At 44.6% G+C, this 22,725-nt stretch overlaps 1 protein-coding gene across 5 annotated transcripts in view; it reads left to right on the forward strand.

Moving 5' to 3' along the window:
- STAT1 (signal transducer and activator of transcription 1) overlaps positions 1 to 22,725 on the forward strand; it is a 1,428,390-nt gene that overhangs the window by 1,299,698 nt on the left and 105,967 nt on the right. For all 5 annotated transcript variants that reach the window (XM_069733810.1, XM_069733808.1, XM_069733811.1 and 2 more), the window contains one exon: positions 21,214 to 21,399. In XM_069733810.1, the coding sequence (XP_069589911.1) occupies positions 21,214 to 21,399 (186 nt within the window). The remainder of the gene's footprint in view (positions 1 to 21,213; positions 21,400 to 22,725) is intronic.

The following is a 22,725-nucleotide window of genomic DNA, read 5'->3' on the forward strand; positions in this document are numbered from 1 at the left end:
CACATATATAGGGTCTGCAGAGCACTGGTGAGGAACTACATAGTGCACACATACATGGTCTGCAGAGCCCTGGTGAGGAACTGCATAATGCACATATATAGGGTCTGTAGAGCATTGGTGAGGAACTACATAGTGCACACATACATGGTCTGCAGAGCCCTGGTGAGAAACTGTATAATGCACATGCATAGGGTCTGCAGAGCCCTGGTGAGAAACTGCATAGTGCACATATATAGGGTCTGCAGAGCCCTGGTGAGAAACTGCATAGTGCACACATACATGGTCTGCAGACCCCTGGTGAGAAACTGCATAATGCACATATATAGGGTCTGTAGAGCATTGGTGAGGAACTGCATAGTGCACATATATAGGGTCTGCAGAGCACGGGTGAGAAACTGCATAGTGCACCTGTATAGGGTCTGTAGAGCCCTGGTGAGAAACTGCATAGTGCACATATATAGGGTCTGCAGAGCCCTGGTGAGGAACTACATAGTGCACACATACATGGTCTGCAGAGCCCTGGTGAGGAACTGCATAATGCACATATATAGGGTCTGTAGAGCCCTGGTGAGAAACTGCATAGTGCACATATATAGTGTCTGCAGAGCCCTGGTGAGAAACTGCATAGTGCACATATATAGGGTCTGCAGAGCCCTGGTGAGAAACTGCATAGTGCACATATATAGTGTCTGCAGAGCCCTGGTGAGAAACTGCATAGTGCACATATATAGTGTCTGCAGAGCCCTGGTGAGAAACTGCATAGTGCACATATATAGGGTCTGCAGAGCCCTGGTGACGAACTGTATAGTGCACATATACAGTGGGGCAAAAAAGTATTTAGTCAGTCAGCAATAGTGCAAGTTCCACCACTTAAAAAGATGAGAGTCGTCTGTAATTTACATCATAGGTAGACCTCAACTATGGGAGACAAACTGAGAAAAAAAAATCCAGAAAATCACATTGTCTGTTTTTTTAACATTTTATTTGCATATTATGGTGGAAAATAAGTATTTGGTCAGAAACAAAATTTCATCTCAATACTTTGTAATATATCCTTTGTTGGCAATGACAGAGGTCAAATGTTTTCTGTAAGTCTTCACAAGGTTGCCACACACTGTTGTTGGTATGTTGGCCCATTCCTCCATGCAGATCTCCTCTAGAGCAGTGATGTTTTTGGCTTTTCGCTTGGCAACACGGACTTTCAACTCCCTCCAAAGGTTTTCTATAGGGTTGAGATCTGGAGACTGGCTAGGCCACTCCAGGACCTTGAAATGCTTCTTACGAAGCCACTCCTTCGTTGCCCTGGCGGTGTGCTTTGGATCATTGTCATGTTGAAAGACCCAGCCACGTTTCATCTTCAATGCCCTTGCTGATGGAAGGAGGTTTGCACTCAAAATCTCACGATACATGGCCCCATTCATTCTTTCATGTACCCGGATCAGTCGTCCTGGCCCCTTTACAGAGAAAAAGCCCCAAAGCATGATGTTTCCACCACCATGCTTTACAGTAGGTATGGTGTTTGATGGATGCAACTCAGTATTCTTTTTCCTCCAAACACGACAAGTTGTGTTTCTACCAAACAGTTCCAGTTTGGTTTCATCAGACCATAGGACATTCCCCCAAAACTCCTCTGGATCATCCAAATGCTCTCTAGCAAACTTCAAACGGGCCTGGACATGTACTGGCTTAAGCAGTGGGACACGTCTGGCACTGCAGGATCTGAGTCCATGGTGGCGTAGTGTGTTACTTATGGTAGGCCTTGTTACATTGGTCCCAGCTCTCTGCAGTTCATTCACTAGGTCCCCCCGCGTGGTTCTGGGATATTTTCTCACCGTTCTTGTGATCATTCTGACCCCACGGGGTGGGATTTTGCGTGGAGCCCCAGATCGAGGGAGATTATCAGTGGTCTTGTATGTCTTCCATTTTCTAATTATTGCTCCCACTGTTGATTTCTTCACTCCAAGCTGGTTGGCTATTGCAGATTCAGTCTTCCCAGCCTGGTGCAGGGCTACAATTTTGTTTCTGGTGTCCTTTGACAGCTCTTTGGTTTTCACCATAGTGGAGTTTGGAGTCAGACTGTTTGAGGGTGTGCACAGGTGTCTTTTTATACTGATAACAAGTTTAAACAGGTGCCATTACTACAGGTAATGAGTGGAGGAAAGAGGAGACTCTTAAAGAAGAAGTTACAGGTCTGTGAGAGCCAGAAATCTTGATTGTTTGTTTCTGACCAAATACTTATTTTCCACCATAATATGCAAAAAAAATGATAAAAAAACAGACAATGTGATTTTCTGGATTTTTTTTTCTCAGTTTGTCTCCCATAGTTGAGGTCTACCTATGATGTAAATTACAGACGCCTCTCATCTTTTTAAGTGGTGTTACTTGCACTATTGCTGACTGACTAAATACTTTTTTGCCCCACTGTATAAGGTCTGCCAAGCACTGGTGAGAAACTGCATAGTGCACATATACTGTATAGGATCTGCAGAGACTGGTGAGGAACTGCATAATGCACATATACTGTATAGGATCTGCAGAGCACTAGTAAGGAACTGGATAGTGCACACATACATGGTCTGCAGGGTACTGATGAGAAACTGTATAATGCACATGTATAGGTTCTGCAGAGCACTGGTGTGGAACTGCATAGTGCACATATATATGGTCTGCAGAGCACTAGTGAGGAACTGCATAATGCACATATATTTGGTCTGCAGATCACTGGTGAGGAACTGCATAGTGCACACATACATGGTTTGCAGAGCACTGGTAAGGAACTGCATAGTGCACATATATAGGGTCTGCAGAGCACTGGTGAGAAACTGCATAGTGCACATATATTGGGTCTGCAGAGCATTGTTGAGAAACTTCATATTGCAGATATAGATATATAGGGTCTGTAGAGCACTGGTGAGAAATGCACAGTACACACATATAGGGTCCGCAGAGCGCTGGTGAGGACCTGCACTGTGTACACATACATGGTCTGCAGAGCACTGGTGAGGGACTGTATAGTGCACATGTATAGAGTCTGCAGAGCACTGGTGAGAACCTGCACTGTGTACACATACATGGTCTGCAGAGCACTGGTGAGAAATGCACAGTATACACATATAGGGTCAATAGAGCACTGGTGAGAACCTGCACTGTGTACACATACATGGTCTGCAGAGCACTGATGAGAAATTGCATCGTGCACATATATAGAGTCTGCAGAGCACTGGTGAAAACCTGCACTGTGTACACATACAGTACAGACCCAAAGTTTGGACACACCTTCTCATTTAAAGATTTTTCTGTATTTTCATGATTATGAAAATTGTGCATTCACACTGAAGGCATCAAAACTATGAATTAACACATGTTGAACTATATACTTAACAAAAAAGTGTAAAACAACTGAAGTTATGTCTTATATTCTAGGTTCTTCAAAGTAGCCACCTTTTGCTTTGATGACTGCTTTGCACATTTTTTGCATTCTCTTGATGTAGTCACCGGGAATGGTTTTCACTTCCCAGGTGTGTCCTGTCAGGTTTAATAGGTGGGAGTTCTTGCCTTATAAATGGGGTTGGGACCATTAGTTGCATAGCTCCCAACCGTCCCTCATTCTGCGGGACTGTCCCGATTTTCAGGCTTTGCCCCGCAGTCCCGCACGGGACTCTGCTTCTCCCGTAGACAGCAGGAGAAGCAGCTGACACGCCCCCTTGCATGAGGCCACGCCCCTTCCCCTGCAGTCTGTTTATCTTCCAGTGTGCACGGTACAGCTCAGAGGGAGAGAGAGGGGACATTTTTGAGGTACATGTCATGGAGGGGGTGTGTGTAGGTGCTGAAATCTTTGCCTGCATTGTAAGCAGAGCTGCTGGGAGTGGGACACATCTACAGCCGGGAGCTCTGCCTGTACACTGGCATCTAACACCAGGGCTCTTACCTGCTGGACACAGCCTGGGCATCAATGTAAGCAGCAGTGGCGCTAATGCCTGGCTTATCCTGCGTGGAATGAGTGGGGCTGAGCATGGTGGGATGGACACTGACAGCCTGCCCTGTTACTGGCCTCTGCTGCTGTGATTGCAGGTCGACGTATCAGGTATGGAGAAGTCTGTGCAGTTAGCCGTGTGTGTATGAGGTGTATGGAGCGGAGCTAAATGTGTACGAGGTGTATGGAGCGGAGCCATGTGTGTAAGAGGTGTGTTATGAACAGGTGATTCAGAACCACAATGGACCTTGAAGTTCAGAGCACACAAAGTGACCTGACAATTACCAAAAACATAGGACAAGCTCTGAGACGTGGGAACTCTGCTGACCGCAATCCCTAATCCTATCCAACCACACTAAAGGTAGCCGTGGAGCGCTCCTGACCAGTCCTATGCGCCTCGATTACAGCCTGAGAAACTAGCTAGCCCTAAGAAAGAAAAATAAGCCTACCTTGCCTCAGAGAAATACCCCAAAGGAAAAGGCAGCCCCCCACATATAATGACTGTGAGTTGAGATGAAAATACAAACGCAGAGATGAAATAGATTTAGCAAAGTGAGGCCCAACTTACTGAGCAGACCGAAGATAGGAAAGATGCTTTGCGGTCAACACAAAACCCTACAAACAACCACGCAGAGGGGGCAAAAAGACCCTCCGCACCCACTAACGGTACGGAGGTGCTCCCTCTGCGTCCCAGAGCTTCCAGCAAGCAAGAAAAACCAATATAGCAAGCTGGACAGAAAAAATAGCAAACAAAAATAACACAAGCAAAACTTAGCTTATGCAGCAAAGACAGGCCACAGGAACGATCCAGGAGAAAGCAAGACCAATACTAGAACATTGACTGGAGGCCAGGATCAAACCACTAGGTGGAGTTAAATAGAGCAGCACCTAACGACTTAACCTCATCACCTGAGGAAGGAAACTCAGAAGCCGCAGTACCACTCTCATCCACCAAAGGAAGCTCATAGACAGAACCAGCCGAAGTACCACTCACGACCACAGGAGGGAACTTGGCCACAGAATTCACAACAGTACCCCCCCCTTGAGGAGGGGTCACCGAACCCTCACCAGAGCCCCCAGGCCGACCAGTATGAGCCACATGAAAGGCACAAACCAGATCGACAGCATGGACATCAGAGGCAAAGACCCAGGAATTATCTTCCTGACCATAACCTTTCCACTTAACCAGATACTGGAGTTTCCGTCTCGAAACACGAGAATCCAAAATCTTCTCCACTATATACTCCAACTCCCCTTCAACCAAAACCGGAGCAGGAGGATCAATAGATGGAAACACAGGTGCCACGTATCTCCGCAACAATGACCTATGGAACACGTTATGGATGGAAAAAGAAGCTGGAAGAGTCAAACGAAAAGACACAGGATTAAGAACCTCAGAAATCCTATATGGACCAATGAAACGAGGCTTAAACTTAGGAGAGGAAACCTTCATAGGAATATAACGAGATGACAACCAAACCAAATCCCCAACACGAAGTCGGGGACCCACACAGCGCCTGCGGTTAGCGAAACGTTGAGCCTTCTCCTGGGACAAAGTCAAATTGTCCACCACATGAGTCCAAATCTGCTGCAACCTATCCACCACAGTATCCACACCAGTACAGTCCAAAGACTCAACCTGCCCTGAAGAGAAACGAGGGTGGAACCCAGAATTGCAGAAAAACGGCGAAACCAAAGTAGCCGAGCTGGCCCGATTATTAAGGGCGAACTCAGCCAAAGGCAAAAAGGACACACAATCATCCTGATCAGCAGAAACAAAACATCTCAGATATGTTTCCAAGGTCTGATTGGTTCGTTCAGTCTGGCCATTTGTCTGAGGATGGAAAGCCGAGGAAAAAGACAAATCAATGCCCATCCTAGCACAAAAGGCTCGCCAAAACCTCGAAACAAACTGGGAACCTCTGTCAGAAACGATGTTCTCTGGAATGCCATGTAAACGAACCACATGCTGGAAAAACAATGGCACCAAATCAGAGGAGGAAGGCAATTTAGACAAGGGCACCAAATGGACCATCTTAGAGAAGCGATCACAAACCACCCAAATGACCGACATTCTTTGAGAGACGGGGAGATCTGAAATAAAATCCATAGAGATATGTGTCCAAGGCCTCTTCGGGACCGGCAAGGGCAAAAGCAACCCACTGGCACGAGAACAGCAGGGCTTAGCCCGAGCACAAATCCCACAGGACTGCACAAAAGAATGCACATCCCGCGACAGAGATGGCCACCAAAAGGATCTAGCCACCAAATCTCTGGTACCAAAGATTCCAGGATGACCAGCCAACACCGAACAATGAACCTCAGAGATAACTTTATTCGTCCACCTATCAGGGACAAACAGTTTCTCCGCTGGGCAACGGTCAGGTCTATTAGCCTGAAATTTTTGCAGCACCCGCCGCAAATCAGGGGAGATGGCAGACAAAATTACCCCCTCTTTGAGAATACCCGCCGGCTCAGGCAAACCCGGAGAATCGGGCACAAAACTCCTAGACAGGGCATCCGCCTTCACATTTTTAGAGCCCGGAAGGTACGAAACCACAAAGTCAAAACGGGAGAAAAACAGCGACCAACGAACCTGTCTAGGATTCAACCGTTTGGCAGACTCGAGATAAGTCAAGTTCTTGTGATCAGTCAAGACCACCCCGCGATGCTTAGCTCCTTCAAGCCAATGACGCCACTCCTCGAATGCCCACTTCATGGCTAGCAACTCTCGATTGCCAACATCATAATTTCGCTCAGCAGGCGAAAATTTCCTGGAAAAGAAGGCGCATGGTTTCATCACCGAGCAATCAGAACTTCTCTGCGACAAAACAGCCCCTGCTCCAATTTCAGAAGCATCAACCTCGACCTGGAACGGAAGCGAAACATCTGGTTGGCACAACACAGGGGCAGAAGAAAAACGACGCTTCAACTCCTGAAAAGCTTCCACAGCAGCAGAAGACCAATTGACCACATCAGCACCCTTCTTGGTTAAATCAGTCAACGGTTTAGCAATACTAGAAAAATTATTGATGAAGCGACGATAAAAATTAGCAAAGCCCAGGAACTTCTGCAGACTCTTCAGAGATTTTGGCTGAGTCCAATCATAAATGGCCTGAACTTTAACAGGGTCCATCTCGATAGTAGAAGGAGAAAAAATGAACCCCAAAAATGAAACCTTCTGAACACCAAAGAGACACTTTGACCCCTTCACAAACAAAGAATTAGCACGCAGGACCTGGAACACCATTCTGACCTGCTTCACATGAGACTCCCAATCATCCGAGAAGACAAAAATATCATCCAAGTATACAATCAGGAATTTATCCAGGTACTCTCGGAAGATGTCATGCATAAAGGACTGAAACACTGATGGAGCATTAGAAAGCCCGAATGGCATAACCAGGTACTCAAAATGGCCTTCGGGCGTATTAAATGCTGTTTTCCATTCATCGCCCTCGTTTAATACGCACAAGATTATATGCACCACGAAGATCTATCTTGGTGAACCAACTAGCACCCTTAATCCGAGCAAACAAATCAGACAGCAGCGGCAAGGGGTACTGAAATTTGACCGTAATTTTATTTAGAAGGCGGTAATCAATACAAGGTCTCAGCGAACCATCCTTCTTGGCCACAAAAAAGAACCCCTCTCCCAATGGCGACGATGACGGGCGAATATGACCCTTCTCCAAAGACTCCTTCACGTAACTCCGCATAGCGGCGTGCTCAGGTACAGATAAATTAAACAGTCGACCCTTAGGAAACTTACTACCAGGAATCAAATCGATAGCACAATCACAATCCCTATGCGGAGGTAGGGCATTGGACTTGGGTTCATCGAATACATCCCGGTAATCAGACAAGAACTCTGGGACCTCAGAAGGGGTGGATGATGAGATAGACAGAAATGGAACATCAACATGTACCCCCTGACAACCCCAGCTGGACACAGACATTGATTTCCAATCTAATACTGGGTTATGGACTTGTAGCCATGGCAACCCCAACACGACCACATCATGCAGATTATGCAACACCAGAAAGCGAATATCCTCCTGGTGCGCAGGAGCCATGCACATGGTCAGCTGGGTCCAATACTGAGGCTTATTCTTGGCCAAAGGCATAGCATCAATTCCTCTCAATGGAATAGGACACTGCAAGGGCTCCAAGACAAACCCACAGCGCCTAGCAAACTCCAAGTCCATCAAATTCAGGGCAGCGCCTGAATCCACAAATGCCATGACAGAATAGGAAGACAAAGAGCAGATCAAAGAAATTTCGACTGTACCGTACCAATGGTGGCAGACCTAGAGAACCGCTTAGTGCGCTTAGGACAATCGGAGATAGCATGAGTGGAATCACCACAGTAGAAACACAGCCCATTCTGACGTCTGTGTTCTAGCCTTTCAGCTCTGGTCAAAGTCCTATCGCACTGCATAGGCTCAGGTTTATGCTCAGATAATACCGCCAAATGGTGCACAGATTTACGCTCACGCAAGCGTCGACCGATCTGAATGGCCAAAGACATAGACTCATTCAGACCAGCAGGCATAGGAAATCCCACCATGCCATCCTTAAGGGCTTCAGAGAGACCCTTTCTGAAAATAGCTGCTAGCGCACATTCATTCCATTGAGTGAGCACGGACCACTTTCTAAACTTCTGACAATAAATCTCTATCTCATCCTGACCCTGACACAGAGCCAGCAAATTTTTCTCTGCCTGATCCACTGAATTAGGTTCATTGTACAGCAATCCGATCGCCAGAAAAAACGCATCAATATTACATAATGCAGGATCTCCTGGCGCAAGGGAAAATGCCCAGTCTTGAGGGTCGCCACGTAATAAAGAAATAATGATCTTAACTTGTTGAACTGGGTCACCAGAGGAGCGGGGTTTCAAAGCCAGAAATAGTTTACAATTATTTTTAAAATTCAAAAACTTAGCTCTATCTCCAGAAAATAACTCAGGAATAGGAATTTTAGGTTCTAACATAGGATTCTGAACCACTAAATCTTGAATATTCTGTACATTTATAGCGAGATTATCCATCAAAGAGAACAGACCCTGAATGTCCATGTCCACACCTGTGTTCTGAACCACCCTGATGTAAAGGGGAAAAGAAAGACAGAACACAGTGCAAAGAAAAAAAAATGATCTCAGAACTTCTCTTTTCCCTCTATTGAGAAGCTTTAGTACTTTTGGGCCTCCAGTACTGTTATGAACAGGTGATTCAGAACCACAATGGACCTTGAAGTTCAGAGCACACAAAGTGACCTGACAATTAACAAAAACATAGGACGAGCTCTGATACGTGGGAACTCTGCTGACCGCAATCCCTAATCCTATCCAACCACACTAAAGGTAGCCGTGGAGCGCTCCTGACTAGTTCTATGCGCCTCGAGCACAGCCTGAGAAACTACCTAGCCCTAAGAAAGAAAAATAGGCCTACCTTGCCTCAGAGAAATACCCCAAAGGAAAAGGCAGCCCCCCACACCGGTGCTCAGGAAGGATATAATGGAACTAGAGAGAGTACAAAGGAGGGCAACAAAATTAATAAAGGGGATCGGAGAACTACAATACCCAGATAGATTAGCGAAATTAGGATTATTTAGTCTAGAAAAAAGACGACTGAGGGGCGATCTAATAACCATGTATAAGTATATAAGGGGACAATACAAATATCTCGCTGAGGATCTGTTTATACCAAGGAAGGTGACGGGCACAAGGGGGCATTCTTTGCGTCTGGAGGAGAGAAGGTTTTTCCACCAACATAGAAGAGGATTCTTTACTGTTAGGGCAGTGAGAATCTGGAATTGCTTGCCTGAGGAGGTGGTGATGGCGAACTCAGTCGAGGGGTTCAAGAGAGGCCTGGATGTCTTCCTGGAGCAGAACAATATTGTATCATACAATTATTAGGTTCTGTAGAAGGACGTAGATCTGGGGATTTATTATGATGGAATATAGGCTGAACTGGATGGACAAATGTCTTTTTTCGGCCTTACTAACTATGTTACTATGTTACTATGTTACATATAATGACTGTGAGTTGAGATGAAAATACAAACGCAGAGATTAAATAGATTTAGCAAAGTGAGGCCCAACTTACTGAACAGACCGAAGATAGGAAAGATGCTTTGCGGTCAACACAAAACCCTACAAACAACCACGCAGAGGGGGCAAAAAGACCCTCCGCACCGACTAACGGTACGGAGGTGCTCCCTCTGCATCCCAGAGCTTCCAGCAAGCAAGAAAAACCAATATAGCAAGCTGGACAGAAAAAATAGCAAACAAAAATAACACAAGCAAAACTTAGCTTATGCAGGAAAGACAGGCCACAGGAACGATCCAGGAGAAAGCAAGACCAATACTAGAACATTGACTGGAGGCCAGGATCAAACCACTAGGTGGAGTTAAATAGAGCAGCACCTAACGACTTAACCTCATCACCTGAGGAAGGAAACTCAGAAGCCGCAGTACCACTCTCATCCACCAAAGGAAGCTCATAGACAGAACCAGCCGAAGTACCACTCACGACCACAGGAGGGAGCTTGGCCACAGAATTCACAACAGAGGTGTATGGAGCGGAGCTGAATGTGTACGAGGTGTATGGAGCAGAGCTGAATGTGTACGAGGTGTATAGAGCGGAGCTGAATGTGTACGAGGTGTACGGAGCGGAGCCGTGTGTGTATGAGGTGTATGGAGCGGAGCTAAATGTGAATGAGGTGTATGGAGCAGAGCTGAATGTGTATGACGTGTATGGAGCGGAGCTGAATGTGTACGAGGTGTATGGAGCGGAGCTGAATGTGTACGAGGTGTATGGAGCGGAGCTAAATGTAAATGAGGTGTATGGAGTGGAGCTGAATGTGTATTGAGCGGAGTTGAATGTGTGCGAGGAGTATGGAGAGGAGCTGAATGTACGAGGTGTATGGAGCCGAGCTAAATGTGAATGAGGTGTATGGAGTGGAGCTGAATGTGTATTGAGCGGAGTTGAATGTGTTCGAGGAGTATCGAGAGGAGCTGAATGTGTACAAGGTGTATGGAGCATGGGTAGCACGGTGGCTCAGTGGATAGCACTGCAGCCTTGCAGCACTGGAGTCCTGGGTTCTCCCCGTGTTTGTGTAGGTTTCCTCCGGGCACTCCGGTTTCCTCCCACATTCCAAAGACATACTGATATGGAATTTAGATTGTGAGCCCCATCGGGGACAGCGATGATAATGTGTGCAAACTATAAAGCACTGCAGAATATGTTAGCGCTATATAAAAATAAAGATTATTATTATTATATGGAGCGGAGCTGAATGTGTACGAGGTGTATGGAGCGGAGCTGAATGTGTACGAGGTGTATGGAGTGGAGCCGTGTGTGTATGAGGTGTATGGAGCGGAGCTTAATGTGTATGAGGTGTATGGAGCGGAGCTGAATGTGTATGAGGTGTATTAAGCGGAGCCGTGTGTGTATGAAGTGTATGGAGCGGAGCCGTGTGTGTACGAGGTGTATGGAGCGGAGACGTCTGTATGAGGTGTATGGAGCAGAGCTGAATGTGTACGAGGTCTATGGAGTGGAGCCGTGTGTGTATGAGGTGTATAGAGCGGAGCCGTGTGTGTACGAGGTGTATGGAGCGGAGCCGTGTGTGTCTGAGGTATATGGAACGGAGCTAAATGTGTATGAGGTGTATGGAGCGGAGCTGAATGTGTATGAGGTGTATGGAGCGGAGCTGAATGTGTACGAGGTGTATGGAGCGGAGCTAAATGTGAACGAGGTGTATGGAGCGGAGCTGAATGTGTATTGAGCGGAGCTGAATGTGTGCGAGGAGTATGGAGTGGAGCTGAATGTGTACGAGGTGTATGGAGAGGAGCTGAATGTGTACGAGGTGTATGGAGAGGAGCTGAATTTGTACGAGGTGTATGGAGCGGAGCCGTGTGTGTATGAGATGTATGGAGCGGAGCCGTGTGTGCAAAGTGTACAGAGCGCAGCCGTGTGTGTAGGAGTAGCTATGTGTGGCTATTATAAGGTACGAAGTATCATGTGCAGCCAATATACAGTATGGAGCATCATGTGCAGTCATTATACAGTATGGAGCATCATGTGCAGTCATTATACAGTATGGAGCATCATGTGCAGTCATTATACAGTATGGAGCATCATGTGCGGCCAATATACAGTATGGAGCATCATGTGTGGCCATTATACAGTATGGAGCATCATGTGTGGCCATTATACAGTATGGAGCATCATGTGCAGTCATTATACAGTATGGAGCATCATATGTAGCCAATATACAGTATGGAGCATCATGTGCAGAAGTCTGGTGGATACACAGCTGATAGTCCTACTGAATAGACTGTTAGAATTTATATTATGGCAAGAAAAAAGCAGTTAAGTAAAGAAAAACGAGTGGCACTGGTGAGAACCTGCACTGTGTACACATACATGGTCTGCAGAGCACTGGTGAGGGACTGCATATGCAGTGCCCCAGAGTCCTGGTCGTTGCAGTAATGTCGCTCTGCCACCAAGGGGAGTGATGTTATGTCTGATTGCACTAAAAGAGTTCACCTGACCAGGTATCACAGTCACACATTGCACTTCACACTCCGGTCACCAGGGGGAGCAAAAGGCACTATGTATTAGGCCACTCCTCACACTGGTAAAACTGGGGGTTGGATAGGAAGTTAGGACAGAACGCAGCCTGGGAGAGCTCCAGGAAAAGACCTGTCAGGGGTGGGTTCCTTGCAGGTACCTAGCAGAAAGAGTAGAAAGTGATGGAGCCGCGCCTGCACTACCTTGCGGCGGCATCCTAAGAAAGGACACGAAGAGAAGGATATTGTGGAGAAGTGAGAAACGAGATCAAAGCACAAAGGAGAGCCAGTAGGAGTCGTGCCCCGAGAACGGCAACATCCTACTGAGGCGCGTAGCCGGTGGCCGGAACACCGAGGAAGTAACTGACTCCAAGCATTACTTCAAACAGCGGCAGGACAGTTGATTATAGGTTGGCTGTCTATCATGCATCACCTACGAAGACATAGGGGGCAAGCGTGGAGAGGGGCGTCTCAAGGGTCCCAGAATAGCTTCGAGCCTTCCCGTCAAACGGGTGTATCCCAACCAGATAAACTTGGGGGACGGAGAGAGAGAGAAAGAACGAATATGAAAGTTGAGAGGACCGGTACCGAGTAACCCGCGGCCCTGCGTCTGGGGGCGCTCCACATAGTGCACATATATAGGGTCTGCGGAGCACTAGTGAGAACCGGCATAGTGCACATATAGCCACTGGCAAAAATTATGGTATCACTGGCCTTAGAGGATGTTCATTCAGTTGTTTAAGGCTCCCATCACACTAGCAGTATTTGGTCAGTATTTTACATCAGTATTTGTAAGCCAAAACCAGTAGTGGAACATTTAGAGGAAAAGTATAATAGAAACATACTGTATGCACCACTTCTGCATTTATCACCCACTCCTGGTTTTGGCTTACAAATACTGATGTAAAATACTGACCAAATACTGATAGTGTGACGGCAGCCTAATTTTGTAGAAAAAAAGCAGATCACAGACAAGGCACAAAACTAAAGTCATTCCAAGTGGCAACTTTCTGGCTTTAAGAAACACTAAAGGAAATCAAGAACCAAAAATGTGGTAGTCATTAACCCCTTTACCCCAAGGGTGGTTTGCACGTTAATGACCAGGCCAATTTTTTACAATTCTGACCACTGTCCCTTTATGAGGTTATAACTCTGGAACGCTTCAATGGATCCCGGTGATTCTGACATTATTTTCTCATGACATATTGTACTTCATGATAGTGGTAAAATTTATTTGATATTACCTGCGTTTATTTGTGGAAAAAAACAGAAATTTGGTGAACATTTTGAAAATTTCACAATTTTTCAAATTTTAATTTTTATGCTCTTAAATCACAGAGATATGTCACACAAAATACTTAATAACTAACATTTCCCACATGTCTACTTTACATCAGCACAATTTTGGAACCAAATTTTTTTTGTTAGGGAGTTATAAGGGTTAACAGTTGACCAGCAATTTCTCATTTTTACACCATTTTTTTTTTAGGGACCACATAACATTAGAAGTCATTTTGAGGGGTCTATATGATAGAAAATAACCAAGTTTGACACCATTCTAAAAACTGCACCCCTCAAGGTGCTCAAAACCATATTCAAGAAGTTTATTAACCCTTCAGATGTTTCACAGGAATTTTTGGAATGTTTAAAAAAATGAACATTTAACTTTTTTTCACAAAACATTTAATTCAGCTCCATTTGTTCTGAGTATGCCGATACCCCATATGTGGGGGTAAACCACTGTTTGGGCGCATGGCAGAGCTCGTAAGGGAAGGAGCTCCATTTGACTTTTCCAATGCAAAATTGACTGGAATTGAGATGGGACGCCATGTTGCGTTTGGAGAGCCCCTGATGTGCCTAAACATTGAAACCCCCCACAAGTGACACCATTTTGGAAACTAGACCCCCTAAGGAACTTATCTAGATGTGTGGTGAGCACTTTGACCCACCAAGTGCTTCACAGAGCCGTAAAAATAAAATGCAGAGCTGTAAAAATAAAAAATCATATTTTTTTCACAAAAAGTTATACTCCTCAGAATAAAGCGATGCAAAAATGATTAGAAAAAAAAATAATTTTTGCATTGCTTTATTCTGAGGAGTATAACTTTTTTATTTTTTTGCTGATGATGCTGTATGCTGGCTCGTTTTTTGCGGGACATGATGTCGTTTTCAGCGGTACCATGGTTATTTATATCCATCTTTTTGATCGCGTGTTATTCCACTTTTTGTTTGGCGGTATGATAATAAAGCGTTTTTTGCCTCGTTTGTTTTTACGGTGTTCACCGAAGGGGTTAACTAGTGGGACAGTTTTAGGCTATATTCACACTTTGCGGATTTTGCTGCGGATCCGCAGCGGATTTGACCGCTGCGGATCTGCAGCAGTTTCCCATGAGTTTACAGAACAATGTAAACCTATGGGAAACAAAAAACGCAGTGCACATGCTGCGGAAAAAACCGTGCGGAAACACTGCGGATTACATTCCGCAGCATGTCACTTCTTTTCTGCGGATTTTCACCTGCTCCAATAGAAAACTGCAGATGAAAATCCGCAGAAGAAACCGCAGTAAAAACCGCGATAAATCCGCAGTAAAAAATGCGACGGGTTTTCACTGCGGATTTTGGAATTCTGCTGCGGAAAAATCCGCAGTGGAATCTGCAAAGTGTGAACATAGCCTTATAGGTTGGGTCGTTACGAAGGCGGCGATACTAAATAAGTGTACTTTTTTTTTTTTTATTTAGATAAAGAAATGTATTTATGGGAACAATATATATATTTTTTTTATTTTAATTTTTTTTACATATCTGAATATTTTTTTTTTTACATGTTACATTGTAAGATCGCTGATCTGACACTTTGCAGTGTACTGTGTCAGATCAGCTCCGAGCAGGCTCTGGTAAGCCACCTCCCTGCAGGATCCTGATGCAGCCCCGTGGCCATTTTGGATCCGGGGCCTGCAGGGAGGAGACGCTCGGTACAACGCAAGTACATCGCGTTGTACCGAGGGTCTCAGGGAAGCCCGCAGGGAGCCCCCTCCCTGCGCGATGCTTCCCTATGCCCCAGAACACTGCGATCATGTTTGATCTCAGTGTTTGGGGGGTTAATGTGCCAGGAGCGGTCCATGACTGCTCCTGGCACAGAGCATTGGATGTCAGCTGCAATAGTCAGCTGATACCTGGCCGCGATTGGCCGCGCTCCCCCCGTGAGCACGGCCGATTGCTATGACGTACTATCCCATCGGTGGGCATATGGGCCCACCCCACCTTGACACGATAGTACGTCACATATCAGAAAGGGGTTAATGGTTAACTTTTTTTAACCAAGCATAGGGGAAAAATTCTGAAGTCACTCAATTCAGAGGAAAAAATTATGGAATCATGAAAAAGAAACAAACAAAAAAACACTCCCAAACATCGCTAGTATTTTGTTGTACCACCTCTGACTTTTATAACAGCTTGCAATCTCTGAGGCATGGATTTAATGAGTGTCAAACAGTACTCTTCATCAATCTGGCTCCAACTTTCTCTGATTGCCGTTGGTAGATCAGCTTTGCCGACAAGCTTTTTGGAGATGGAAAGTTCATTCTCCAGCACAGCTTGGCACCTGTCCACACTGCCAAAATTACCAATACCTGGTTTAAAAACAACAGTATCACTGCTTGATTGGCCTGCAAACTCGCCTGACCTTAACCCCATAGAGAATCTATGGGGTATTATCAAGAGGAAGATGAGACACCAGACCCCACAATGCAGATGAGCTGAAGGCTGCCATCAAAGCAACCTGGGCTTCCAGAACACCTCAGCAGTGTCAAAGGCTGATCACCTCCATGCCACATCGCATTGATGCAGTAATTGATGCCAAAGGAGCCCCAACCAAGTATCAAGTGCATGTACTGAATATACATTTCAGTAGGATAACATTTCGTATTTTAAAATCACTTTTTCAAGCTGGAGTTATAAAGTATTATAATTTACTGAGATAATGACTTTTGGATTTTCATTGGCTGTAAGCCATAATCATCAACATTAACAGAAATAAACACTTGAAATAGATCACTCTGTGTGTAATGACTCAATATAATATATGAGTTTCACTTTTTGTATTGAAGAACTGAAATTATCTTTTGGATGATATTCTAATTTTGTGAGATGCACCTGTATATAGGGTCTGCAGAGCACTGGTGAGGAACTACATAGTGCACATACAGTGGGGCAAAAAAGTATTTAGTCAGTCAGCAATAGTGCAAGTTCCACCACTTAAAAAGATGAGAGGCGTCTGTAATTTACATCATAGGTAGACCTCAACTATGGGAGACAAACTGAGAAAAAAAAATCCAGAAAATCACATTGTCTGTTTTTTTAACATTTTATTTGCATATTTTGGTGGAAAATAAGTATTTGGTCAGAAACAAAATATCATCTCAATATTTTGTTATATATCCTTTGTTGGCAATGACAGAGGTCAAACGTTTTCTGTAAGTCTTCACAAGGTTGCCACACACTGTTGTTGGTATGTTGGCCCATTCCTCCATGCAGATCTCCTCTAGAGCAGTGATGTTTTTGGCTTTTCGCTAGGCAACACGGACTTTCAACTCCCTCCAAAGGTTTTCTATAGGGTTGAGATCTGGAGACTGGCTAGGCCACTCCAGGACCTTGAAATGCTTCTTACGAAGCCACTCTTTTGTTACCCTGGCGGTGTGCTTTGGATCATTTTCATGTTGAAAGACCCAGCCACGTTTCATCTTCAATGCCCTTGCTGATAGAAGGAGGTTTGCACTCAAAATCTCACGATACATGGCCCCATTCATTCTTTCATGTACCTGGATCAGTCGTCCTGGCCCCTTTGCAGAGATACAGCCCCAAAGCATGATGTTTCCACCACCATGCTTTACAGTAGGTATGGTGTTTGATGGATGCAACTCAGTATTCTTTTTCCTCCAAACACGACAAGTTGTGTTTCTACCAAACAGTTCCAGTTTGGTTTCATCAGACCATAGGACATTCTCCCAAAACTCCTCTGGATCATCCAAATGCTCTCTAGCAAACTTCAGACGGGCCCGGACATGTACTGGCTTAAACAGTGGGACACGTCTGGCACTGCAGGATCTGAGTCCATGGTGGCATAGTGTGTTACTTATGGTAGGCCTTGTTACATTGGTCCCAGCTCTCTGCAGTTCATTCACTAGGTCCCCCCGCGTGGTTCTGGGATTTTTGCTCACCGTTCTTGTGATCATTCTGACCCCACGGGGTGGGATTTTGCGTGGAGCCCCAGATCGAGGGAGATTATCAGTGGTCTTGTATGTCTTCCATTTTCTAATTATTGCTCCCACTGTTGATTTCTTCACTCCAAGCTGGTTGGCTATTGCAGATTCAGTCTTCCCAGCCTGGTGCAGGGCTACAATTTTGTTTCTGGTGTCCTTTGACAGCTCTTTGGTCTTCACCATAGTGGAGTTTGGAGTCAGACTGTTTGAGGGTGTCTTTTTATACTGATAACAAGTTTAAACAGGTGCCATTACTACAGGTAATGAGTGGAGGAAAGAGGAGACTCTTAAAGAAGAAGTTACAGGTCTGTGAGAGCCAGAAATCTTAATTGTTTGCTTCTGACCAAATACTTATTTTCCACCATAATATGCAAAAAAAATTATAAAAAAACAGACAATGTGATTTTCTGGATTTTTTTTTCTCAGTTTGTCTCCCATAGTTGAGGTCTACCTATGATGTAAATTACAGACGCCTCTCATCTTTTTAAGTGGTGGAACTTGCACTATTGCTGACTGACTAAATACTTTTTTGCCCCACTGTATATAGCTGTCTGCAGAGCATTGGTGATAAACTGCATAGTGCACATACTGTATATAGTTTCTGCAGAGCAGTGGTGAGAAATACACAATACGCACATATGGGGTCTGCAGAGCACTGGTGAGAAGTTGCACTGTGTACACATACATGGTCTGCAGGGCACTGGTGAGGAACTGTACTGTGTACACATACATTTTCTGCAGAGCACTGGTGAGGAACTGTACTGTGTACACATGCATGGTATGCAGGGCACTGGTGAGAAATACACAGTACACACATATAGGGTCCACAGAAAAGTGGTGAGGACATGCAATGTGTATAAATATAAATCCTTGTCTGCATGGCTCCTTATTCCCATCCTTGTCTGCATGGTTCTCCATCCCTATCATTGTATGCATGGTACCTCATCCCTATCCTTGTATGCGTGGCCCCCTTGAGAAAAGCATAAAAACCCAAAACATCATACTTACCTTCCCTGCGCACCCTTGCAGCATCTTGTTCCGGTGCCAGCAGCTCCTGCGACCCGGCGATCACATGTCCCTGCTCATTAAGGGAATTAATATTTGCCTCTGTCCATGGAGTAGAGGAGGTGAATATTCATTAACTTAATAAGCGGGCACCCATGATAGCCCAGCAGCTGCTGGAAGCCGGCAGCTTTAACTGTGCGCACTATAAGAGAAATAAATATTAATTGCCAGCGCAGTGAATATTCATTTCTCTTTTTCAGCGGGCACAGGCTCAGCTGCTTCCCCTCCCCCACCATCTTCTAGGACAATGACTCATGTATAAGCCAAGGGGAGCATTTTCAGCACAAAAAAAGTGCTGAAAAACTCGGCTTGTGCACGAGTATATACGGTAGCGTATCTTTAGCTAGGAGTTGTGCGACTGGTGCAATCTAGGCAGAGATAAATGTCACATTTAGCAGTGGCATTCATTTTCAATAGTCCGCTGTTGCAGTGTATCAGCAAGACAATATAAAAAAATAATAATTTTGTATTGGTTTGATAAATAGCGTATCTTTATCTAGCAGTTGTGAGACTGGCGCAATCTATGCAGAGCTAAGCAAATTTCACAATTTAGCAGTGGCAATAATTTTCATTAGTCCGCTGTTGCAGTATGTCAGCAAGGCGATATAAAAAAGTTTGCGTACTGCGCCAAGATGATGAGCGCTGATGACACAATTATCGGCATAAGTATCAAGCTGATCTTTCTATTACAATGTTCGCTGCAGTATCTCAAAGAGGAAGCTTTGAATGCTGAGCAGGTGGCTATGGAGCAAGATTTTACAGTGGCACACAGTTTTTGGTCTGCACTACAGAGGGGACTCCCAATGCCAGCTTCATTCTTGTCCAGAATGGATGGCCTGAAGAGGAGGAGGAGGCTATGTGTCGTGAGGAGAAGATGGTTAGTGTTCTTCCTGGTGAGGACACTGAACATTTGACTCTTTATTAGTCTGCCACACAAGGCAGGGTTCATGTCCAGATGCCGTTCCCAAGACCCTCACATGAAACACACTTGTCCAACATGAAATAAGGTCTGTGCACCTTTCTTGACCCACGGTACAAGAAGAAATGTGCTTCTCTCATGTCGGTGGCAATTTTCAGTGCATGCATTCCAGAGGGCCTTTGTGGAAGACTTGCTAAAAAGATTACCCTCAGACAACGCGGCTAGCAGAGGTACTGGCTCTTTTCACCCACAAGGATTACAGGGGAAGGCCACGCATACCAGGTGCAACTTGAGGGGGGTAATATCCACCAACTGGTCCATTTTCATGAAACAGTCACATCAGCCAGGGCAATCTGTGGGTGTAACTATGATGAGGAGGGAGACGTTGACCAAGATGATGGACTACTGTAGTGACCATATCAGTATCCTTCCTGATTCTTCAGTGCCCTCTAGCTATTGGTTGTCCAAGCTGCACACTTGGCCCGACCTCTCTTTGTTCGCCTTGGAGGTGCTGCCATGCCCTGCCTCAAGTGTGTTGTCTGAGCGACTTTTTAGCTCGGCTGGTACAATCATAATGGATAGGCACACATGGCTGTCAATGGAAAATGCAGATAGGTTGACTCTTGTAAAATCAAACAAGGGCAGGATTTCCTCTGACTTTGTAAGCCCTACGGATGACAGCAACGAAATGTAAATGCAGCCCAAATGTTTTTTCTTGGAAGTTGTCTTAACATCCATCCCTTACCATCCAAAACCATTTTGTTCAGGAAATCACCTCCTCCTCATCCTCCCCCTCCTGCAACAAGTACTTAGTGGTCATCTATGTATACCCCACGTGGGTAATGTTTTTTCACTTTTTTAAAACTTTGCAGTGAAACTTTTACTCCCTATGTCTACCCCTTAAAATCACTGCAAAGCGTATTGTGATGTCCCCATCTTGGCTTCTTTCAGCTGGTCTATGTTACAGCATAGTGGATGGGAGTGGAAGAAATCCCCTCTCCACTATGCGTGCAGGGACGCCTTCGGGCTTCCCTGAGTAAACGGACTTGCGGCCCGTCTTTCCAGACTGCAGCATGTCAATTTATATTGATGCTCAGTCTCCGCAAATTTTTATCACCATCCAATGTATAGGACGCGGTGATGACACATGGTTCAATAAACACCTGCAGAATACCCGGCGTTCAAAAGCTGGTAGCGCTTTGAACGCAGCGGACATATGGTCTGTCCAAAGCGCTGCAGGTTTCTGCCCGTGGAAACATACCCTTAAGACTATACAGCCTGATATTCATTTAATTTAGGTTTGCAGTCTAAATATTGTATAGGATTAGTGAAACTGCCCCATTGTGTGTAATTGAAATGTTATTATGAATATACATGCCTGGGTAAAAACTTTCTAATGCTTTCAAGTGTTTTATTTCAGAGCCTGTTTTTCATTCTGTGGAACCTTATACAAAGAAAGAGCTTTCTGCTGTGAGTTTTCCAGACATTATTCGCAACTATAAAGTGATGGCAGCAGAAAATATTCCAGAGAACCCACTAAAGTTTTTATATCCAGATACACAAAAAGATATGGCATTTGGAAAGTACTACTCAAGGCCAAAAGATGGTAAGTTTATCTTCCAGGTGTTTATTTAGTAACTGTCATGTCCATGAGTTCTCAGATCAATGGTGAAAAAGATATATATCAGTGTAGACTTCATCCTGTTAACCATACATTTTCAATCAGATTGCTTCCATCCACTAGCTGAGCCATCTCCCTGCCCAGCATAGTACGTTCTCTGTTAATCCATTTGTATGTTTTGTAATGGTATATGCTGTATTGTTTTGTCCCTTTTTGTAAATTTGTTTGTATATTTTTTTATAAACGCTGCCTATCGTTCTGGATTAAATACAAAAATGTAATAGTTCTGTTCCTTTTGTTCTGTAAACCACACCCCAAAGTAATAAGCTACCAGAACCAGGCGTTCAATAAGCCTGTATAAAAATGACTGGTGGTTGGGATATTGTGGGATAAATGTAAAGAAAGGGGGGTGCACTACTAATAGGCTGTAGGGTGCTGCATCATACACAAATTTGAAAAAAGAGAGAAAAGTACATGCATATACAATGCATACACCTGGAGTATATAATGATAAGAATTACAACTTCATTACACCTAATGACAAACAATTAAAACATGTAAAGAAGCACACAAAGGTGGTATACATGACACCCCTTGATATGTTACAGTCAAAACAAGTTACCCAATGTTGTTATCTGCATCTATAATTGTCAAGTCAAGCAGTAATTAATAAACTTGCATGACCCATACTGCTGTAATATATGAAGATGCATACAAAGGTAAATACAGAGATTAACACAGAAGTTAGTCATAAGTATATATACACATGTATGAAATGGGCATCCCAAAACAATTCAAGAAATCGTCACTGTCCTTTCCACTTGCGAAATAAACGTCCGTGTCTCGCATGTGAAAACCAAGCTCTGGCGCCGGCACTTGGGAGCGGAGTGTGCGGCTCCATGTATTGCGGAGTGGCTGCATTCTCCGCTCTGGAGTGCCGGCGCCAGAGCTTGGTTTTCACATGCGAGACATGGACGTTTATCTCACAAGTGAAAAGGAGCCCTTATCCTATTAGTTGGAACTGAAGTAATGTTGGTCAGTAGAGAAATGGACAATTATACAAATAAGATAAGGAACACGCAGATAGTATATGCGTATATATGTAAGTGGTGAAAATAAATGCATGGATGTAAGAGTATCAAATAATGATGACACAGACACATATACTTGCTGGAAATACTAACTGGACCATATGGAAGAAAAACACAAAAACCGGTTAAAAGTAAAAATATTTCAAGAACATAGAAAAACCTTTATTGAAAACAGAAGTAGGTGTGTGGTGGCAGTGTATAAGACAGGCACACAAACAAC

Source organism: Ranitomeya imitator, chromosome 7 (assembly GCF_032444005.1).
Source record: "Ranitomeya imitator isolate aRanImi1 chromosome 7, aRanImi1.pri, whole genome shotgun sequence".
NCBI classification, from domain to species: Eukaryota; Metazoa; Chordata; class Amphibia; order Anura; family Dendrobatidae; genus Ranitomeya; species Ranitomeya imitator.